The 24538-nt window shown below is 32.7% G+C and overlaps 1 protein-coding gene across 1 annotated transcript in view; it reads left to right on the top strand.

The window, feature by feature from the left end:
• LOC145287936 (tyrosine-protein kinase HTK16-like) overlaps window positions 1-24538 on the top strand; it is a 119219-nt gene that overhangs the window by 71844 nt on the left and 22837 nt on the right. The window contains exons 9-13 of the mRNA XM_080135889.1: window positions 1791-1928; window positions 5472-5601; window positions 13376-13441; window positions 16204-16301; window positions 22572-22647. Of these exons, the coding sequence (XP_079992015.1) occupies window positions 1791-1928; window positions 5472-5601; window positions 13376-13441; window positions 16204-16301; window positions 22572-22647 (508 nt within the window). The remainder of the gene's footprint in view (window positions 1-1790; window positions 1929-5471; window positions 5602-13375; window positions 13442-16203; window positions 16302-22571; window positions 22648-24538) is intronic.

The following is a 24538-nucleotide window of genomic DNA, read 5'->3' as shown; positions in this document are numbered from 1 at the left end:
AGAACTGAAAATATTTTTGATCCGAGCCCCACCATTCAAGAGATATTTTCTTTGTTTTAAAAATAAATACCTTAATGAAGGACAATGTCATACTGGGACCAACTTGCTTGTTGAAAGTAATTTTCCAAGATGGGCTTCAGATAAACCGCTTTGGATAGAGATTGTCGGATCGTTATTTTCAGTAGTCAATTTCTTGGGAGCTGAATTGTGACTGTTAACAAAAGCTCAGAATCCGTCAAGGGTGAAAAGATTCTAGATTGGTAGAGGAGCTGATCAGAGCCTTCCTGGCAGAGAAGGAGTAAGAGTTGGAATTGAATGCTTGACAGAGGCAATTGATTTTCCAGAGAGGTGGCAGGCAGTTAAACCAGTGTGCTCCTCCAACAGGTTGGATCCTTGGCTGAAGGACTGTGTCCATGGAACGTGTGTTTCAGGCAAAACCCTTATTCTGCCCATCTACCATTCAACCTTGGGAAAGCAAGTACAATTTTTTATATTAAAAAATTAAGCATTATTATTTGTTCATAATCTAGACTTGTGATTTTTGTTCATGAGCAAAAATTTCCTAGCACAAGTGGGACGATCAAGGCTAGTGCAATAAACACACAAGGCTATGTTCATACGAATATGAAGAGTTATGTCCCTTGCTTTGTTCAAAGAGCAGACATTTTTATAGGTATGTGTTGCATAACTGCTTCAATGGATGTTCTAATAAAATAAATTCTTTAGTTGCAAATATATAATAAATATTGTCGATCTATACAGAAAAGCTTTCATTCAATTCTTTTTTATATTCGATTCGTATCTCACAATATACCACCATATCAGTTTCAACTACCATCAAAATGACATCAATCTGTTCTACTTAAAAGGATATCCTGTAAACAAAATTGAAAAAGTTAGCAGACTTTGTGCAGTTTTGAGTTAAAAAAGATTCAATGGTAAGGGGCCCCAATTTGAAAGCTTTGAGGAGTGTGGAGTTAATTTCTTAGTGACTTCAGATGGAATTGCAGGAAAATTTCAATGGTGTTGTGAAAAGTTTAAACCTTATTGAAACTCATTTGAATTTTCTTTTAACATATCAATTTCTACAACACACAAACAAACAAACATTGACTTTTATATATACATAAAAATATATTTTCATTCAACTCTTATGATGTATTCTACATATAAGCAATATAGAACAGTACATCATCCAAACTTGAGTTTCACTTTACCGAACATTTTCTATCACAATGGGAGGCTACCCCCCCCCCCCAAAAAAAAAAAGGAAAATAAACTGCCTGCAAATAATATGAACAAAAAGGGGACAAAATAACAAGTTCTGGAGAAAAAATTTTATTTTGAATGTCTCAGCTCATAAAAAGAAAAAAAAAAAAAGAGGAATAAAAAGAATGATAAATTATTTTATTCATTTTAAAATGGCATCAGTTTTGGTTTTTAATTTCTATCTTAAATATTAATACGTTTTATGCTTCCTAAGATGTTTTATTCAAACATGTGCAACCAAGCACGGCACATCACTTGGGCTTGACTTTTACCTAGCCAGACATTTTCTATCTCACTGGGAGGTTTGACATTAAACATCCCCCCACCCCCCGTGATTAATACCAACAAAATGAGAAAAAAGACAAAAAGATAAAACAAGTTTTGTTCAGAAAAAGAAATTTTAAAATTTCAAAAGTCTCAGCTCATAAAAAAAATAATATTATTCATTTAAAATTGCATTGATTTTAATTTAAAATTTTTATTTTAAATAATGAAATGTTTTGCTTTTGTTTTCTTTGCAGGGTGTTATAACTCTTTTAAAACGGCAAAATTTAGTTGAAGGTTTGTTTCTGATCCGCAAAAATAAATGGCACGAAGGTTGGTTTGTCATTAGCATCTGCCATAACAATCATATCTTTCACTATGCCATCCAAAAATGTGTGAGTAAATCCTTTTAAAGTTGATCTTGAAGCTTGTTTTGTTTTCTTGTAAGGCTTTTGCAATCGGCTCTTGATGACAACAGCTTTTAAGTAAAAGTGATTGGGCAGAATTTAATTATTCAATAATTGATTGTCGCATTAAGCTTTAAACTTTAATGCACACAAAGATAATCCAATTTCAATTCAAGAAAAATAGCAAGTTCAAAATAACACAATGGTTTATATAGGATTCAGCCATATTTGTTTGTTTGGGAACTTTAAGTAAAACATGTTTTGTGGCTTCATTCAATCTGGAACTGATTTTCTCCTGCAAAAGTTTCCAATAGGTAAAATTTTTTATTACTTTTTAAAAAATTTTTATTATTTACAATTGTACATCCTCTATCAAAATAGACCCCGATTATGATTTACTTGTGTTTCCACTAATATTCATATTTACTGTGAGAAGAGACCTTGCTAGTCTTTCGCTACTCTTATTTTCATGGTAGGTGCTCGACTTAGCTTCAATCTATTCCCCCCCCCCTTCCCTGTAAAACATTCACAACAAAATCTTGTCTACCTGCAACTGTCAATAGTTTCCTATTCTCTCTCTTGTGTATATATATATATATATATATATATATATATATATATATATATATATATATTAAATAAGATACATATTATATACGTTTGAAGCCAAAACAATGCATTGTTACAAAATAAACAGATATTTATTTTGTTTGAAATTTATGTTAAAGTTCATAAATATATTTCGAAGGAAACCTTCATCTTCAGTATGTCTTTTTTGCCATATTGTTGTTGGAGCAGAGAATTAGCTGTTTGTTGTTTCTACGGTAGTTCTTTAAGTCTTGGAACAGTGCGTTTGGTCACGCGAGATTCACATTAAGATTTTGTTCCTTAAAAGCACTGGTTGAATTTGAATTAAATAAGATATATATTATATACATTTGAAGTCAAAACAACAACAATATATATATATATATATATGAACTTTAACATAAATTTCAAACAATATAAATATCCGTTTATTTTGTAACAATGCAATGCGTTGTTTTGGCTTCAAACATATAGTATGTATCTTATTTAATTCAAATTTAACCGGCGCTTCTAAGGAACAAAATCTTAGCATATATATATATATATATATATATATATATATATATATATATATATAAGGAAATCAGGATGAATTCTATAAATTAGAAATTGCAACAATTTATTATTCGACAAGAAATACAAAAGTTTTTTTAATTTCCTTATTCCATGAAGTTTCAAAGAATGGTTTCATATCTCCAGAGGAAATTAGCAAAATAATATTCATAAGCGGGCTATAAATTTCGCTGTTTAGCACATAAATTGAAATTATATATTATGCAAGAAATCATGTTTTTATAAAAATTGATGATAATGCAAAAATGTAAGGGTTAAAAGAATATTCCAGATGAAATCCATTGGCGTTGTGTTTTTCGTGTTTGTTTTATTTTAATATTTCTACTTTGTGAAACCATGTGTGTTCCTATCGACAGTCGCCAGCGAGAAAATAATGATCCGGCCATAAGAAACACAGTGAACGAAAAATACCATGGCACACACGACGTTGGGGGTTGGCGGTTTGTCGGGGCCACACTCGTCTGGGCACATATCTTGTCAAACTCAGGAATGTTTTTGTCAAATTCAGGAATTTGGACTGAATTTCAAACAGGACCCTTTACCTACTTCATGGGGGTAGCATGTTCTCGTTCTGTTAGTCATAACTGGATAGCGGTCCTAAGTAATTCACAATTGTATTTTTTCAGTCATCTTTCAACCTTCTGGAGAACATCACTTACAATTGAAGGTTGAAGGTTCAATTCTCAAGATGGCCGACAAAAAAATACAATTACGGATTACTACGAAGTTTGTCTCAAAGGTGATAAGAGAAGATCAGAAAGAAACACGTTGTCATGACAGTAGAGAGATGGTCGAGCTGATAAATTCAGATCCCACAGTTCTTGATGCTCTGGTGAGCTGCGATGAAAGCTGGATAACTCAGAGACCAAGAGACAGAGTTCCCAGTGGAAGCATGCTGGCTCTCTCAGACCCAAGAAGGCTAGACAGAGCAAATCCACCCAAACACTTATGATGATCCCTTTTTTTGACAGCACAGGTATGATCTACATGCATTGGGTTCCCATTGGACAGACAGTCAACAAGGAATATTATGTTGAGGTTTTAAGGGAGTTCAGGAAGAGATTCTGTCGGAAGAGGCCAGCACTCTTCAAATCGAGTCACTGGCATTTCTACCAGTCCACAACTGTATCCTTGTTACAGACTATTTGACAGACTATGGGCATCAAAACAGTTCCTCATACTCCCTATAGTCCAGACCTTCTCCCTGTGACTTTTGGTTATTCCTTAAGCTTAAGGAAAACCTTAGAGGCTGTCATTATGAGACAATTGAGGGAATGAAAGAGGCTGTAACAAGGGTCATTGAGATGCTCACATGAGAGGACTTCCATGGAGCCTTCCAGAAGTTGTTGGAACAGTACACTACACTAAGTGCATTGCAGCCGGAGGAGATTACTTCAAAGGGAACTAGAGTTTCATGTGTGTACTATCAATAAAAGTTTCATGTGTGCACTATCAATAAAAGTGCCCATACGAAAAAAGTCTGGAAACTTAATGAAGCATCTTATATATTTGATTCTGCCATATTTATTTGTTTGAAGAACTTCCAGTGAGAGCTGAAAAACTCCCTCAATATCTTTCACCAATCTGTAGCTTGCTCTTTTTACACTTTTAGTCAGAAAAAAATCATGAGAAAAAAAAGATTAATTTCATATATGAGGAAGTTTCAAAAGTAATGCCTCCTATTTTTCATTCTGCCCAAGTAGATCAGAGGGGATTGCAAATTGCATTGCTATGATGACTGAACTTATGCATTCATGACCTGAAAGTTTAATCTTCCTGTTGCAGATATTGACAGTGGAAGACTAGAGTCTTGCAGAAAGCAACCCCTGTCATGGGCGTGCGTTAGAAACAGAAATACATAATTTAATTCCTCTATGCAGAAAAAATTGAACCAGTCAACATTCAACAGCGCCTGTTGAACATTTATGAAACCAATACAGTTGATGTCAGTACAATTAGGAGATAAGTTTGTTGATTTCAGAATGGCAACAGAGATGTGTAACAAAACACACTCCAAACTTTTAGGACAAATCATCAAAAGAAACTGGCAAAAGTGCATTGAGAATGGTGGTGACTATGTAGAAAAATAAATCTGGGACCATAAAAGGTTGCTTCGTTTTAATGGTACTACTCCTATTTTCATAGCTCGTCAATGTTTTAGTTTTTGAGTTTAAAAAAATAGGAGGCCTTACTTTAGGAATAACCCTCATAAAATAATTTTTTTTTTCTAAAAGATTTTTTACTTTTTTCTTTTTTTTTTTCTCAACTTCTTGACAAGTTGTGTTTCAAAAGTTTTTTTTTTTTTTTTTAACAATATAGATTTTACTGTAAAATCTACAAAATTAGAAGTCAATTATATTCTATTTCCAGGAGTATCTGAAGAAACCTGTGTATTTCATTGACAATGGTCCGTATATGAGTTCATTAGAACATTTAGTTCATCATTACAACATTCGAGCTGATGGCTTGCCTTGTCGACTCAAAATTGGTCTTGATATTAGTAAGTAAAAAAAAAAAAGCATGGTCACTTTATTTGCAACGTTTTTGGAAAAAAAAATGATTACAAATCATTTCTGCTTTATTTATTTATTTGCGAGAATAATATTTTAGTCTCCAGATTTATCAGAGAGGGACCTATGTTTTCAATGGCATCCGTGTGTCTGTGCATCCGTTAGTCCGGACGAGTGCCAGATAACCGTCAGTTAGTTTTTCCTGAAAATTTACGACAAATTATATTTCATTAAATAGATGTGCACAGTAAAAAAATTATTTTTGCAAAAATCCCTGTTGCATCCCCAGGGACTCAAAAGAGGTCAAAAATGCCCCCAAATAGCCCAAAAATGACACGTTTTGTCTCATAACTTTTGATCCATCCATTAGATTTTTCTGAAACTTGGCCAAAATATGGAACCCATTGTTCTGAATATAAATCCAGCATGGGTGACTCTGGCAAAATTCTGGTTTGCGTCCCCTTTTTGTGGTCCTTTTTTCATATTTCTCAACAAAAACTTGATATGACTGACTATATAATGGTTTTTTACAGTGGTCAACTTAAAGATACATGTGTTAAGGCCTGAAACTGCACCATTATCCATTTACACAAGGATTCGGCATCTCCAGGGGCTCAAAAGAGATAAAAAAAAGCCCCAAATTGCCAAAAATGACACTTTTTGCATTTGATCCATCCATTAGATTTTCCTGAAATTTGTCCAAAATGTGGAGGCTATTGTTCTTAATATAAATTCAGTATGGATGACTCTGGCAAAATTCTGGTTCGCATCCTTCTGGGACTTTTATGGCTAAAAAAACATGCTGTTTTGGAGGTCTTTTTTTATATTACTCAAAAACTTGATATGTATGTCTATATAGTGGTTTTCCATGGTGCTGAATTCAAATACACATGTCTTAAGGCGTGAAACTGCACCGTTTGTCTATTTTCATTGGGATTCAGTGTTCACAGGAGCTCAAAAGGGGTTACAATTAACAATTTATTAATAAAAAATAAGATATCGTGACACTATAAAAAATAATTTGTGAATGTATATGTCAGTCGATTGTTGGGGTTTTGCTTTTTTTTTACCGTTAATTGTTAAAGTTTTTTTTCTTTTTTTTTTTTTTTCTTTCAGAAAACTTTTAACAAAATTGAAAGTACATCTTTTTTTTTAACAGAAGTTGTTTTTTATAAGAAAATATGAATGCTTTTTCTTCATTAAAGAAATTGTTAGGTGAAATACAGATAAGTTTCTACCAAGAAAACCGTTTTTTTTTTGTTTTTTTTAGCCATTCTTACCATGGGGAGGGAATGGTGTTTGATAACTATCCTGTGCTTTCAACTAACAATTTAAAAAAACAAAAAAAACAAAAGGTAACTTTTCACATTAGGTTCACCTCAACAATTTTTAACATGAGTGGGTTGAGGGTGTTTATTCCTAAAGCAGTTCTTAACATGGGGAGAATTATGGTATTCATTCCAAAAGCCATTCTTAATATGGGGAGGCTAGAGGCATTCTTAATATGAGGAGTTTTCCATTACACCAAATTGCGCCACAGCAACACATGGCAGGGTACAGCTAGTATATATATTGCATTAATACATTATTACATTATATAATATATATATATTGTATCAATACAATATATATATGTTAATACATTATTATATTATATATAAATTGTATTAATACAATATATATTGTATTAATACAATATATATATATATATATATATATATATACTTATATGCAATTATACTGAGTTCGTGAAATACACTAAATTTTCATATACCAATGAATTTTAAGCCAAAAATGGTTGACTTAAAGAGTAAGCTACAAAATTATCAAATTTTGTAATTGAGCATTAATATACTGTGTAAGCAAAAACAAGACTTCAAAACAATTTTTTTTACAATTGTTTCCATGTCCAATTCGACAATTTCAAGCATTATGTCATTTAAAAATTTTCAAAATCAGCATTTCTTCAGACTTTATGATTAAGCACACTTTTGACAATGGAGCATATTTTCAAGAGAAGGAAGAAAGGGGATATACCTAGCTAGAAAGGCATGCGAGAAACATCTACCTTTGTTGTGGTTACGAAAAATCCCATTTAAATATTAATATATCGTCTAATTTTCGTATCCTTATTTAAGAGCAGTCATAACAAGTTGCTACAGGAAGCCCTAAGCCATTTAAAAGAATTTTTTTAATATATATCCCATTCGTTGGGTTCCTAAATTAGATCTTGTTATTTCTTTGTTACCCAATACTTAATTTTTAAAATTTTTGTTTCGATATTATGGCCGTAACAGCCTTGTATATATATATATATATATATATATATATATAAATATATATATATATATATATATTGTATTAATGCATTATATATATATATTGTATTAATGCATTATATATATATATATTGTATTAATGCATTATATATACATATATATATTGTATTAATGCATTATATATATATATATATATATATACTAGCTGTACCCTGCCACGCGTTGCTGTGGCTCAAATTGGCGCAATGGAAAAAGTTCCAAAATGAGAAAAAGCATGTTTCTTATAGGTTTAAATTTCCATTTTGCATGGGTACACAGTTTTTGTTGTTCCATTTTCTTAGCTGATATAGAGATTTTCCGGTTTGGTGACTCTTGAATATGTAACATAAATCGTCCATGTGAAAAAACAGTCAGTGTGTAACTGTAAGGCCCACAATTGTAAAGATTGTTCCCTGTGCTTTGTTGATGGTTATTGCAAATGACAATAAAATTGGAAAGTGCAATTTGCTAAAGTGTAATGATGTATCCGGTGGAATCATAGGAATGCATGGAATGAAGATATATTCATCTGTGAAAGGTCCTGTTAAGATTGCTGTTTCTATGATATTGTTTGTTATTTTTTTTTTTTTACTGCAAGCTATGTGCCATTGCAAAGCTTGGATTGGTTTATATTTCACAACATGATAATTAGTACACCAAATTTCAGTTACAATACATGCGGTGGCATCCCTGGCAAATATAGCTGTTGGATAATTAACCACTTTATCTGCTTTCACAACAGTGTCGATTGATTTGTATTTGACTACCTCACTTGGAATTTTACATTTAATTATAGCGTTAAGTTCATGGGCATCTTTGTATTGACCTGCAAGAATAGCTCATTCACTCAGTCAAATGGAATTCTTATATTTTGAATATCTGCAAAAACCTTTTAAACTAACTATTCTTTTGATGAAATAAAATTACAGAAATTACAGAAGTTAAAAGTCAAAGAATTTTGCCCTTAACTCTGATCAGCTGGCACTTTTTCGTACCCAATTTCCCACAAGTGATGCAAAAGTTTTTGTGCGGATCGAACAGTCTGCAACTGTACATGCATATTTTTAGTTAAGTTTAATGTCTTCACATGGAACAAAAAAGTAGAGTATTTGAGGCAAGCATTTATTTCATCTGCTGGTGTTGATTGAAGAATAACAGGTAACATTTGTCTGAAATCTCCTGCAAGCAATATTACTGCATTCCCAAATGGTCTGACATTGCCACGCAAATCTTGCAAGGATCGACCAAGAGCCTCAAGTGATTTTTTGCGTACCATTGTGCATTCATCCTAAACAATAAGTTTGCATTTCTGCAATATTTTTCCCCATATTGGATGTTTTGGAGATGTCGAAGATGAGATTTTTGAAAAGTTGAATGTTTTAAAATAGAATAAATAATTCTTCTACTTGGCAGCAAGGTCACAGGTATTCCTCATGCAGCAAGTGCTAAGGCTATGTCATTTTGTTACCAAATGGCTGCCAAAATCAATTTAATTAGAAAGGTTTTACCAGTTACTTCTGGTGCTGTTCAAGGTAGCAGTAATTTCCAAATAACTTCTATTCTCACAGTCAGTAAATTAGGTGACTAAAATAGGATTTATCCATGTTTTGACAATGCCTTATTCACTGTAATTAATTTAGGAGACTAAAATAGGATGAGGGATTAGAGATGGACAGATAGAGAGGAAGATATATAGATAGAAAAGAGACAGTGAGAGGAAAATAGAGAAAGAGAAGGAGATAGAGAGATAAAGGGATTGATAGATAAACAGAGAGAGAGGTGGAGTGTTAGAAACAGAGAAGGATGAAACAGAGGAAAGGAGAGAGATAGAGGGAGTTAGAGAGAGAAAGGGGCTCAAAGAGAGATGGAGAGGGTGATATAGAGAGAAAGATAGATTGAGAGAGGGAAAGGGAGAGATGGATAGAGAGAGATATTGAGAGAGGGGGAGAGAAACAGAAGGTGAACTACACTTCACCGTTTTTTTCCTCGTTCAGTAGAGAAGAAATCTTTCGAGACTGAGGCAATTTTAATGTTTTGTTATTATCCAGAGTACCCCTTTTTTTTTGGGGGGGGGGGGCTAGATTTTCCTCGCATTAGAAACCGGCCGGGTTATCTGTACTTTCACTTAACAAATTAATAAAAGAAAAACATATTGTAAAATTTGAATTTAACAGGAAAATACTATTTTAAAAAATAGCAGGGTAACATAAGTGCATAAGTGCCACTTTAGGTACTCCTTGGGCGTTGAGTTCCATGGCGACCAGCATAATTATTTAATGGTCACTCCCTTAGCCCCCCCCCTCCTAGTCAAGGCTAATGCATGCGCATGTAACATTTTTTTTATTTACTGACGTTGGCTTAGTAACTAAATGATTTATTGATAATTTCGTAACCCTTAAACGCATGCCGGAAGATTTAAATTGGTTCATTATTGTTGTAATGAAAAAAAAAAGTTTCATTCAACACAAAACCAAAAACACATATTAATGATAAATGATTTATTATTCTATTCATTGAAATTTACTAATTTTTAAATTAAAAATTAAAAAAAAAGTTAATAAAAAAATAGTTGCTTATGTGCGCATAAACAACTTGTTTTTTTTTTTTAGATTAGGTCCACCTTATAATCACCCCCCTCCCCAACCTCCTCATATTAAGAACAGCTTCCGGAATAAACACCACTTTTGGAGGGGGGGGGCTATTTGCAAAATTTAACTGATATTTGTTGTCAGCATACCCACCCGAAAATACTATTAAAAAAAAAAAAAGGAGGGGTTCAGTGCCCGTGGCAGAGAAGTAGATTTATTTATCAATAAAAGTTGCGGAGAAGTAAATTTATGTATCAATAAAAGTCGTCATTTAAAAAAGAAAATTGTGGAGGTGGACCTAAATGTTTTGTTTTCGCACTATTCAACAATTTGTTCATTTGTGCATGTAAATTAAAAAATATTTGTAAAAGTGAGAAGTTATTAGTAAATGATTTTTTTTTTTTTTTTAAATTTATTTATTTATTTTTTTTTACATTAGATCCACCTCCACAAATGTTAAGAACGGCTTTCAGAATAAACACCCCCAACCTCTCCATGTTAACAACGGATTTCAGAATAAACACCATGGGGGGGGGGGATATTTTAAAAAAAGTCGATAAAAGTCGTCATTTAAAAAGAAATTTAAAATCAAATGTTTGTAAAAGTGAGAAATTATTAATAAATAGTAACATTTTTCGGTGCTAATGCAGAGAGTGATCTGCGCTATTTTTTAAATCGTGTTTTTTTTTTTAATCAATTGCAAGGTTAAAGTACAGAATAGGTACAAAACACCCTCCCCCCCATGTTAAGAATGGCTTTTTAAATAATAACTTTATTATTTCAGCATGGATCACTCTGCATGAGTACCCATTTTTCTTTTAATATTCATAAAAAGTAAAACTTTTTTCAAAATAAATAAATAAATAAATGTTTGTAAATGTGACAGATAATCGTTTAGTTATGGCAACGTCAGTAAATAAAATATGTTACGCGCGGGGTGAGGTGGGAGACTAAGTGAGCGACTATTATTTTTTTCTACTGGTCGCCATGGAACTCAACGCCCAAGGAGTACCAAAATTTAATTTTTTTGTCAAATAAATAAATTTTAAGCAATTTTTGCAATAAATAATAGATAGCAACTTCGTTAATTTTACGACTCGCCCCAGCATATTATAAACACCCTAACTTCCCCATGTTAAGAACGGCTTTCGAGGTTTATGGAAGGGCGTTTTTTTTTTTTTTAACATGGGGGGGTAGGGTGTTTATAATACGTTGAGGCATGTCGTAAAAATGAAACAGTTTAGAAAAAGGGTAATCTCCCAAAATACCGTTAGGGCTTACAACATGGCCGCCAGAAGAGTCAACAAAAAACTGCGAATAAAATATATAAAACTCGTAATTTCTGTTTTTAAAGTGGGTTGTCAATTTTCTTTATGAAATATACTTCCAAAATAAACTATTACAGTCGTTTAAAACATAATAGAAGTATTATTTTTTATTTTTTTAAAAACAATGTTTACAAAATGTCTACGAACGTGCGTAGACATTTTGTAAACATTGTTTTTAAAAAATGAAAAATAATACTTCTATTATGTTTTAAACGACTGTAATAGTTTATTTTGGAAGTATATTTCATAAAAAAAATTGACAACCCACTTTAAAAACAGAAATTACGAGTTTTATATATTTTATTCGTAGTTTTTTGTTGACTCTTCTGGCGGCCATGTTATAAGCCCTAACGGTATTTTTGGAGATTACCAGAAAAAGTTAAAACAAACTTTTTTATGTAAACAATGCCGTGAAAATAAACTAAACAATTAAAACGTAATGTTTCATGAGTGAAGCCTTAACATAAATAAAATTTAAAAAACATAAGTACATAAATGAATTTAAAGTTTTAAAATATGGGATTATTATTTTTTTTGTGTGTGTGTGTGTGTGTGTGTGTGCTAATGCAGAGAGTGATCCGCGCTATTTTTTTTAAATCGTTTTCCACGTTTAAAGTTTTATGATATGTTTTTATTCAATTGTAAGGTTAAAGTACAGAATAGGTACAAAACACCCTCCCTTCCCCATGTTAAGAATGGCTTTTTAAATAATAACATTATTATTTCAGCACGGATCACTCTCTGCATGAGTAAGTTTTTTTTTTTTTTTTTTACTTATCGAGTTAACAGAAAATGAAATCTTTCGTCAATTCGTGGCTGTGAAATGAATCGAACCGGAAGTTCAGTTTTATCAACAGAACAGATTCGCAGTAAAAAAAAATATATTTATTTTATTTAATATTTTAATTTTAATAAATCGCGAGGTAAATTTATTTCAATAACATAAAAACATACCTCGACTCTAAAGATGGGTTGTCTGAAAATTTCAAATAAATTGGTAACTTAGAAATAGGGTTTTATTTGTTTAGAACGAACCAACTTTACATTTTTATATATATAGATTGTATTAATGCATTATATATATATATATATATATATATATATTGTATTAATGCATTATATATATATATATATATATATATATTGTATTAATGCATTATATATATATATATTGTATTAATGCATTATATATATATATATATATATATATATATATATATATATATATATTGTATGCTTCAAGCAATCTACACCAATTATCAAAGTTTATCATCTTGTAACAAATGGCAGCATGATTGCCGATTTCAGGTTGTAATTGAGGAAGGGGTCAGATTACAGGGTTGTACAGGTATAGCAGATTTATATCTTTAGGGAGTGTGAGTTGCTAACAATTTATATTGACTGATTTCTCCCAAGAGTGGAAATCCTCCTAATATTATTGCGCTATGATTTACAAACATAATCGTTGTCCGAGAGAGAATAATAACATATTGACAATTAATATATTTAATGTTTTAATTTTCTTTTCAGGTGAATCTCGTCATCCAATTCCACTTCTGAATTCTCACTTGGCCAACATAATCAATGATGAACCAGGTAATCATGTATTTTTTACTGTGCTTGAAAAGAATGATGAAAAAAAAATAAAAATATAGTGATATATCTTTTCGTGTTGGAACAATTAATCGAAATTGGGAATCAGAAAAATTAGAACTTTTGAGGGTATCGGAATCGAAAAAGATTGTGCCTCTTTTCCGATGCCAAAAATGATTCTTTTAATTATCTTTTTATAATTGTTTTTATTTTAAAGTAACAATAAAAAAAATAATAAATATTTACTGATTTTGAACTTCCAGTAAGACTAAAATCTATGGATCACTTCCTTATTATACAACTGTATTTTTACATTTGAGGAAACATATGCACATTTAACATGTGGTTTTACACGTAATCAAGGAAAAATAAACATTTTATAGTTAAGTATATAGAGATTTATAAAGAATTTTGTATGGAATCCGTAATTGTATCGGAATCAGAAAAAATTTTGGAATCATCCCATCACTAATATCGTTATTGCCAGTAAACTAGTGCCGTGAGTAAGAAAAGTAGGGAAAACACAGGAATAGATCAAGTTTGATCTCTTGAATTTGATCACTAGTTTACTCTCAATTTCAATTTGGATTAGTTCATATAATAATTTGGGATGCCCATGCATCTACCTGTAAATGTCCATTCTGAGATTTCAACTTTGCTGTCATTTATTTAGTGACAGTTGTATTCACATCTGCAGATGACCTTTACAGTTAACCCCTACATGTGTTTTTTGTTTTTTTCATTAAATCTCTAGATATTTTATTTTTTGATGTTGAACCTGATTAGTACCAGATGGGTGACCATTTGGGAATACCATGACCGGGTAGACATGCTTATGAATTTAACATTCCCTACAAACTTTCTTCTTGCAGCTCCAGCCAAGGTTTTTTAATCATTTGCGATTACCATACTGTGAGCATTTGGATGTTCATGATTCATATGCCAGATTTTTTTGGTTATTTCTGTGGTGTTACGGTCGAGTTCAAACTCATCAGCATCTTGTTTCGGTATTGAGATGCTGCACATATACCAAGCTCGGGTGTGGGCAACACCAGGCAATGTTCCAAGTCTATTATCTATGCAGTTTGATCCAAAAAGGTTGATATCAATTGTGTTGCATGGGCTCAAATCACTTTATATGCATTCAAATCAAGCCTTCTTGGTCTACCATGCTCCCTAGTACCTGAGATATTCAGACATTTCATGGAATTAATCCAGGAAATGGTATACTCTGCAAGGCCAAACCACCTGAGACACCAAGCACATAAGGCATACATAGTCCCATCAATAAGATCCTTTCGTCCACTTTATTCATAAAACATCTTGATTATAGCACATGCTATTAGGTTGACAAAAAGGTTCTTGCAGAATTTTTCATTTTAATTTCAGATGATGTATTTTCAAATAAGTTTTTGTTATAATACCTTTACTTTGTATGACATTTTAGAGCGTTTCTCGCTCTATCTAATCGCTTAAATTACAATCGTTTTAACACAATCAATGAATACAACGTGGAAAAAAAGCAAATTTGCACAATTTTATTATTTCAATTCAAGCTAGGCCGAAAAGCTGCTGAAACAAGTCGCAGTATCAATGAAGCATTTGACCCAGAAACCACTATTGAATGCACAACACAATGGTGGTTTCAGAAATTTTGTGGCAGTGACGAGAGTCTTGAAGATGATGAATGTAGTGGTCGGCCATCGGATGTTGACAATCAATTAAGAGTCTTAGTTGAACTCAATCCACACACAACTGTTTGAGAACTTGCTTTTGAATTAGACGTAATATATACAATGATTTCCAACCACTTGAGAGAGATTGAAAAGACAAAAAAACTTGATAAATGGGTGCTTCACGAACTGAACAACAACTAAAAGAAACACCTTTATGAAGTGACATCTTCCCTTTTACTCATTAAGAATGGCCAGATTGTGACTTGCGATGAAAAGTGGGTTCTCAACCGGATTGTGACTTGCGATGAAAGTGGGTTCTTTATGACAACTGGCGATGCTCAGCTCAGTGGTTAGATGCCGATAAAGCTCCACAACACTTCCTGAAGCCATAGTTGCACCAAAAAGTTATGCTGACTGTTTGGTGGTCTGCGACCGGTCTCATCCATTACAGTTTTTGGAATGTAGGCGAAACCATTACAGCAGTGAAGTACTGTAAAAAAATGGATGAAATGCATCAGAAACTTCGACAACAACACCCAGCATTAGTCAGCAGAATGGGCCCAATTCTCCTGCATGACAATGCCAAACTGTATGTTGCTAAACTGACCCTGCAGAAGTTGAACAAATTGGGCTACAAAACTCTGCCTCATCTGCCATACTCTCCAGATCTCTCACCTACCAACTATCACTGTTTCAAATATCTCGACAACTTTCTGCATGAGAAATGCTTCAAAAACCTAAGCGATATCAAAAATGCCTTCAGTAACTTCATCGCCACCTGAACGCAAGATTTTTACGTTACTGGCATAAATACATTTGTTTTTCATTGGAAAAAGTGTGTTGATTCTGATGGTGCATATTTCGATCAATAATTTTTTGGTTTGAGCTGAGATATGTTCATCTGAATTTAAAAGTTAAAAACAGCAAAACTTTCTTGCCAACCTGATACAATCATTGTGATTGGTTGATTATAAACAAGTCATTGAAAGATATATATTGGTAACCTAGTCTTTATTAAAGGTAAGAAAATCTGTTACCGTTTGTGTTGGGATTGCAGACTTACAATGATGACTTTTGCTTCTCTTTCAGAACCTCCCAAATCCCCTTCAGCTTCTGCTCCTGCCAATTTACCAAATTTGGGAAAGATCTCACCTCCCACAAGTACTCCTCCACCTGTGCCAAACCTAGTAAGCTTCTCTTCTGTTTTAAATGTTGTCACTTTCTTCTTCATTTAATGTTGTGGTGTGATACTATAAAGTGGGCCTTAGGTGGACTTGAGTCACTAAGTGCTGAGAGGAGAAGGGGGCAATAGACAAAGGAACAGGAAACAATAGATAGGAAGTAACAAACAATGAATCCGTAGGTATTTTTAGATCAAACTTTTTAGAGTTGACAGGACAATAGAAACATATAGATAAAACAGGAAAGGGCAGCTTCCGGTAGCCGGTGTGTGTGTGGGGGGGGGGGGCGACCTCAGATACCAATGTAGAGGAGACAGTTAGTTGACAACTAGATGCCCGTCGCAGCGGATGGAAGTTGGACAGTTTTAGAGTTGACTGTGAAACAGAAACAGAAAGGAACGTAACATTGATAGAACGGGGAGAAGACACACACACATACACACTCACATGCACACACTCACAAGTTCAACAGTCAATTATATGTGAATATTGGCGTTTGTGTTTTTCCTTTCTTTGTTCCATGAATTATTATATTTCTACTTTTTTGAAACCATGTGTGTTCCCATCGACAGTCGCCAGCGAGAAAATGACGATCCGGCCATAAGAGGAATATTTCAATGAAAAATCCATGATACACGACGTTGGGAGTCGGCGATCTGTCGGTGCCGCGCACGTCTGGTCACAGTGGTCTTAAAGTGCTGAATGGAAACAAGATAACAAAGGGAGTAGTATGAGCATTCCTTGCGTGTTCACTACATCGACCATGATTGTTTCACTCATTGTGTCATCAAAAGTTGTTGCTTAATCCGGTCAATACTGCAACAAAAGAATTTGCCCTCAAAAACAAAAATCCCGTATCCAATTTATAAGCAAACTAACAATCGGTGCCCGGCGTTGCCCAGGTGTTTTGAAGTGTATGCTGAGAAAAAAAAAAAAAGGTCAAGTTTTTGAAACTTTGACCCCTATTATGACCTCTTAACATTTATTGTTTAGGGATCAAGTAAAGTTAATAAGTTAGATCCATGTCCAAGGAATCTATATATAAAATATCACGTGTTTAGACCCTAAATTGTAGGAGGAGTTTGGTAGAGTTCTCAAACGTCAAATTGTTGAATATTGACCACTTAATCGCCAAATTTCTGTCGAAAACCTATCACATCGATTTTCCCAAATCTCAGTACGCTGTATATCAAATTTCGAATCTGTAGGCTTAAAATTGACAGTGTTTTAGCGTAGGGAAATGCACACAGACGCACAGACACACACAAACACTATCACTTTTATATATATATAAACATAAACATCATATATATAAGGATAATAGTACGCCATATATATAACAAAAGACCATTATTTACTGAAGTGAAAGGAAAACCCGGGGGAACTTTACCCAAAAATAAATCTATATTTTTTTGTGTGTATTCATAGTCTTATCAACACCCCTTTTTTCTATTTATTTAAAAAGAAAATACAACTTTGTTATTTATGAGTCGTGGAATTGCATTCATCTACAAAAGATCTAGCTAATGTGCATATTTTTTATCGTTTTTAATTAATTCCCTATTAGTTTTTTTTTTTCGGTTCTCTTATACGATGATCATCTTTATTTAACTATTACGTGTAATTATATTCATACAGATATTCTATATGATTTATATTTGCGTAATATTTGCGTAGAAATGAAGAAAATAAAATTTACTGTGTGTTTATCGTGTTGCCATAATAACGTGACGTAGCCATGGACGGTAGTGGACGTGAGTGTGTGTGTGTGTGTGTGTGCGCGTGTTTTCGTGCTGAATAAATTATTATTATGCATATTGTTTTGTATCTTATCAACTTTTTCGAATCTATGTGTACAGTAATACAAACCCGTTTTTCGAGCTGAATAAATATGTTACATTGAATAAAAACACGAAAAATATATACAGTTTGGTAGAAAAGTAACTTATCTTGCCTCTAATAACATTTATTTGTTATATATTTGTTTTTTGACAACTTTTTCGAATCTATGTGTACAGTAATACAAACCCGAAATGAAAAGACCACGAGTGAACGAGCATTTTTTTTTTTAGTTTAGTTTCATACATATATATATATATATATATATAAAATAAGTATTTTTAAATTTTATCTTTCTAGCTTTAAAAAAAAGTTTTAAAATTTTATCAGCTGGCATAATTTATTTTTAAATATTGAAAAATTTCAGGAAAATTAATTTTTGCTAGATTTTCAAAACATTGTTTTCGTATTGTGTGTACGTGTCTGCGGCTAGCACCAGAATGGCGGCCGTGATGTCGTAGGTTGGATTGTTAGATTGTGTAAGTTTCGTATTTTTTTAATTTGTAAATAACAAGTTATGAAAAAATTAAACCCTTCCAAGATGGACAATAAATAAAGCCATAATATTTTATGGTAAAGGTAAGAGCGTAGAAACCATAGTTTTTTAGGAGATGTGATTATTGGATTAACCAATCAGAAATCGTCTGTGGCACACATCTCTGTTTTTATAGATATATAGATAGATAATGACATTTATTTTTTTGGATATTACAAGTGATACTTGTCTTCTGAAAGTTGAATGGCAGACTTACAGAATGAGAGTTTACCTGACCAGACCAAAATAAACACATAAGATCCATTGATACAGTCCTTCAGCCAAGAACCCCCAAGTGATCTAACCTGCCCGGAGAACCACACTGTTCGAACTGCCCAGCAGCTCTAAAAAAAATCAATTCATCTGTTGACTATTCAACTCTGACTCTTACTCCTCTTCCAGAAGGCTGGATGTAACTACCTCATCTTCCCATCTTCTGGGATCGTTTCATCCATAACTGGTTCTGACCTTATGTTAGTGATCACTATTCAGCCACCCAGAGGTTGACTACTCAAGCATCCATTGAAGATAACATCTAGACTGTCTCCATCATTCATGAAACTTATCTACAGATAACCCTGGACATGGCTTTTCTCACAAAGGCTGAGCCCAGCCTGACTTTTCCGATTCAATGAGGCATTTATTTTTTTCAAGCAAAGAAAATATCTCTTGGGTGTTCGGATTCTGGATTGAGATATTTTCTATAATCTGTCAACCTCCCCCCTTCTCTTGGTAAAGCATCTATCATTGCAGTCTCTGACATTCATGTGCACCAGTAAAAACATGCTGCACAGCACATGTTTACAGTAAAGTAAACAAAAATATGTATTTACACAAAGTGAACAGGTAATATGTTATCAGAAACTGTTACAGGTTTAGCTAATAGCGACTCTTTTATCACCATTATCACTATGCATAGTGATAATAACGTGATGGATGCTTAATATGAGTCAAAGATAGGTTTAGTTTTGCTGGTCCAAGAGGAAGATTAAATCTGGACAGTATAAGGAGATGTGTGCCAAACAGAAGACTTTGATGGTATAGCCATATTGAAAGAATGGATGAGAATTTCAGGGTTAGTAACATTATTAGTTAACAGGGGCAGGCCAAGGAAAACACCTAAAGCAAGAGAGTCGCCAACCTGATAGGTCCTGAACTGTCATCTAAGCTTCAACCTCTGTCCCATCAACAAAATATTGCATCCCTCTGCCTATTCTACAAGTATTTTGATGGTGAATTCTCCGACGAACTACAAGCACTTGTACCCTCTCGACGTAAATACTCCCGACAAACCCGACAAGCAGCAAGATCCCACCCCTTCACAGTAGAGATCCTTAGATGTAAGAAAGCCTTCTACTGCAATAGTTTCTTCCCTAGTACTGCTAGACTTTGGAACTCCCTTCCAGGAGTCTGCTTTCTCAATGTACTGACATGCAGAAGTTAAAGTGTAACGTGAACGGACATCTTGCTGCTCATCTCTCTACATAATATCCCAGCAACTTATGTCTCCAATAGTAGCCCCCTACATCAAAATGGCACTGTCTTGTTTGGGGTGAAAATAGAATAAAAAAAAAAATCAAATAAATAAAAATGAAGAAAGAGGAATAAATGAAGGCCTAGCCAGAGATAGGTTAGTTTAGAATTTAGTTTCTTAAAGCCATCCAATACTTGTTTCGGATCATTCTTCCAACAATCTTCAGTAATTTTGTAAACGGCTTCTAGATATTTCTTTCATCAAGATGTAACCATTTTTTCCAGAAACTCGATCACTTGAAAGCAACAAGTTTATTCCATTGAGTTTCATCAAAGGCAGATTGCAAAGTTTGTGCATGGCAAATTGGAACACAGAAAAAAAAGTTTTTAAACTGAAGCTGCTTATAGTCTAGTTTGAACTGGAAAGTATTAAGGATGTAGAACAGTTGAGGTAGCAGGGTCAGTTGGTAGAGCAAGTCCAAGGAAAACATGGGAGGTTGTGATAAGGATGGATTTGAGAGAAAAAAGGAGAAACAAAGACTTGATCAGGGATAAGTTACTTTGGAAGTCCGTTTCTAAAAGCCATCCAACACATACCAGCATGTAAAACAGACGTTAAACTGGATATAAAGATGAAAGTATTGGGAAGATACAATAATGTAATGATGCAATAAAGTAGATCACAATTATATTTAACAATGCAGATTTCAAAAACTAGTTCTATTAACCACTAGCATTTCAACCCGGCGTTGCCCAGGTGTTTGGGGGTGTATGTTGAGCAAAAAAAAAAAAAAAGCAGTCAATTTTTTTAACTTTGACCCCTATTATTACCCCTTAACATTTATTGTTTTGGGCTCAAATCAAGTTATTAAGTTAGATCCATGTCCAAGGAACCTATATCTAAAATTTCAATTGTTTATACCCAAAATTGGCAGAGGAGTTTCGTAGAGTTCTCAAAGGTCAAATCGTTGAACTTTGACCTCTTAACAGCCAAATTTCTGTCTGAAAATGGATTACAAAGATTTCTCCAAATCTCAGTACCCTGTATATCAAAGTTCGAGTGCGTAGATTTAAAATTGACAGAGTTATTGCGTAGGGAAATGTACACAGACACACACAGAGATAGATACATAAATATATATGGAAACAATTCTGTGTTTACTATAAACTTTTTACGTAAATATTATGCAAGTATAAATCATGTAGAATATCTGCATGAATATAATTACACGTAATAGTTAACTAAAGATGATTATCCCATTAGAAAACCGAAGCAACTAATATGGAATTAATTAAAATGAATGTTTAAAAGAATATGCAAATCAGCTAGATCTTTTGCTAGTGAATGCAACCCATATATAGGAAAATTGTATTTTCTTTTTAAATAAATAGAAAAGAGGGTTTTTAATATGAATATCAATACACACGAAAGAAAAACGAATTTATAGGAGTATAGATTTGAAAATTTTTTGGTGCTTGTCCAGAAGTGCACTTAAAAAAACAAAAATAAAGAAAAACATGTATGACATACATACCTGTGATAGAAAAAATATATTCTAAAAACCACATAGATTGATCAATATTAAACACACACACACACATATATATATGATGAAAATAATGGAAATAGTATTCCGACAAAATAGAGAAATAAAAAGGAACAAACCGTATTATGTGTTCATCAACGTTTCGTCTTTTTTTAAGTCTCGAAATAAAGACGAAACGTTGATGAACACATAATACGGTTTGTTCCTTTTTATTTTTCTCTCTCTCTCTCTCTCTCTCTCTATATATATATATATATATATATATATAATATTATGACTTGTTAGTTTAAGGAGAATAAAAAGTGGATCTTGGGTTTGCTTTCAGAAGCCATGTAACTCTCACTTCCCTTATTTTGTCCTTTAATCTTCGCATTCCAAGAGCGATGTTTTTGACAAAGAGGGAAGAATTGTTGTTTTCTGAATCAGAATCTATTCTAGCTAACACTTATCATTGACAAGTTTTTAACTTTAAAGTACTATTTGTTTTATAACTCCTTACATCAAGTGGCTTCATGCCTTGTCTGGAGTGATTTCCATTAAAAAAGAAAAAAAAGAACTCAAAATAGCTGCACAGGACCAACAACATACCACAGTTAACAGGAAAAAAGCTATTTCAATACTAGCTTATACTCTGTGGACTTTGGTGCTGATGTAAAAACCCTGGTTGAACTTTAGTAGTGAGGGAATGAATTTAGTAGTAGAAATAGTAGTGAATCCATTGCATGCAAATATATAAAGATAAAGATAACTTTTTAAAGATGCATAGAACCACATTTATCTTCAGTATATTTGACAGCAACAACAATTTTAGTTTGTTATAACAAAAAAAAAGTGACTGTTATTTTTCTCATTAATTGTTAACATTAATTTTCTTCATTTTAGCTTCCAGCCCAGTCTACAATTCTTCCGGCCGTTGAAGAGGGACTTTCTTTTATTCCAATCGAACAAATAAAAATAGGTTTGTCTCTGCCTTTGATAAACGTTCTTCTTTTGAGTCAAGCATGTGTATGCAGTAAAATAATGTATGGAAGTTCAACCTGCACAATGAGCGTTGACGATATGCAGTGCATAGAGAGAAATGATCTGAGAATGATGATGGTGGGTGTATCATGTGAATCTTAAAGGACAGGCGACATTTCGGCATGTCCCCCGAGACATTTCATTGTTGCATTACTTCCCCTGTTTTCTAGATGGTGATAGATGATTTGGTGTCCCTGACGAAACATCTTCCAACAGATATTTTAACTGAAGAAATTATCACATTCTTAGACGAATTAATCTTATTATGATGATTATGATTTGTTGTAAAAATCATATCTTTCTGTAAAAAAATGTTTATTTACTTTTAAGAATGTTTCACATAAAAAAGAAAGATGATGTACAAGAAATAAATATTACACATTTATTAAATGAAAGTAAGAATTGTTCACATTGTTCCACTTATTTTCATATAAAATATTAAGAATAAATAAAAATAATATTATAATATTACATACTAGCGGGACCTGTGGAAATTCCACAGGGGACTTATTCATATGTAATGTATTGATGTTGGCATTTTGTAGAGGTTCAGTGTAAATGAAGATGCTGATATTATTGTAGCTCTTTTGTTAAAGCTGCAAAAGTATTTATAGCTGAAGGAACTCAAGTTATATATATATTCGTGGTCGCAGAATACGGTTGAAATATATTTTAATTCTTGCAGATTTCATATATATTATTATAGAGTTATAGATTTTTATATATTATAAAGTTGCGATTTCAAAAATAAAAAAAATATATCCATATGACTTGGGTGCATCAACTTAAATTGAACCAAAACCAAAACTTATGAAAAAAAAAAAAAAACTTGAGTTCGTTTAGCTATAATCGAAACCGAAACTTATGAAAAACTCTTGATAAAATTATTCATAAAAAAATACATTACTAGAGTGCTATCAGCTATAATCGAAATCAAAACTTATGAAGAATTCTTGGTAAAATTATTTATAAGAAATGGAAGTCCATAACAATTAAATGACAGTCACTCTGATGTAAGTGTGACACACAAAATAAATAACACACACGCTATCCTATTAATATATAGATTATATATCATAATACATAATATCTGTTGGAAGATGTTTCGTCGAGGATGCTGAATCATCACCGGCTAGAAAACAGGCGAGGTAATGCAATAATTAAATGTTTCTGGGAATATACCAGAATGCTGGACAGGCTTAGATTTGATTGCTTCCAAGGAAGATGGAGTCTGGAGGTCATAAAATGTATGCAGAATGGTTATTTTCTTAAAGCTGTCCAACACATGCCAGCATGTAAAAGGGATGTTAAACCAAATATGATGATCATCATATTTGGTTTAACAATGGAGTGTCAGTTTATGATGATGATAGTTTTTTTCTTACTTTTTTTTTTTATTCACAGACACACATGTACGCAATGTATGTGACTTTGTTTGGCATTGTGTTTCTGAATTTTTGAGATAAGGATTGATAATTTGGGTTATAGTCAGCTAATGTACTTCATATTTTCCAGCGTAGCACTACTGTAAGCGATGACAAGGCAAATCAGTTCCTTTGCTCTTTTCTCTCGCGCCTATATCTCCCCATATGCATGTACTCCTTTTTTTATGTTTTTCTGATCTTTCTTTTTTTTATTTTCATACTTCATAAACCTATATTTATTATATAATTTCAAGTAAAAAAACTTATTTTTAAAATTCAAAAAAAGAAAAATTTATTTTTAGAATTTCATAAACATGTATTTATTATAAAATTTTAAATAAAATAAAAACTTTTATTTTTTAAAATTTGTTATTAAAGGTACAATTAAAGACTAATTGTGTTATT

The sequence above is a fragment of the Euprymna scolopes genome, chromosome 11 (genome assembly GCF_053919585.1).
Source record: "Euprymna scolopes isolate OS-2025 chromosome 11, ASM5391958v1, whole genome shotgun sequence".
Classification (NCBI taxonomy): domain Eukaryota; kingdom Metazoa; phylum Mollusca; class Cephalopoda; order Sepiida; family Sepiolidae; genus Euprymna; species Euprymna scolopes.
Note: the sequence above shows the minus strand (reverse complement) of the source record. Positions and strands in the feature narration are given on the sequence as shown.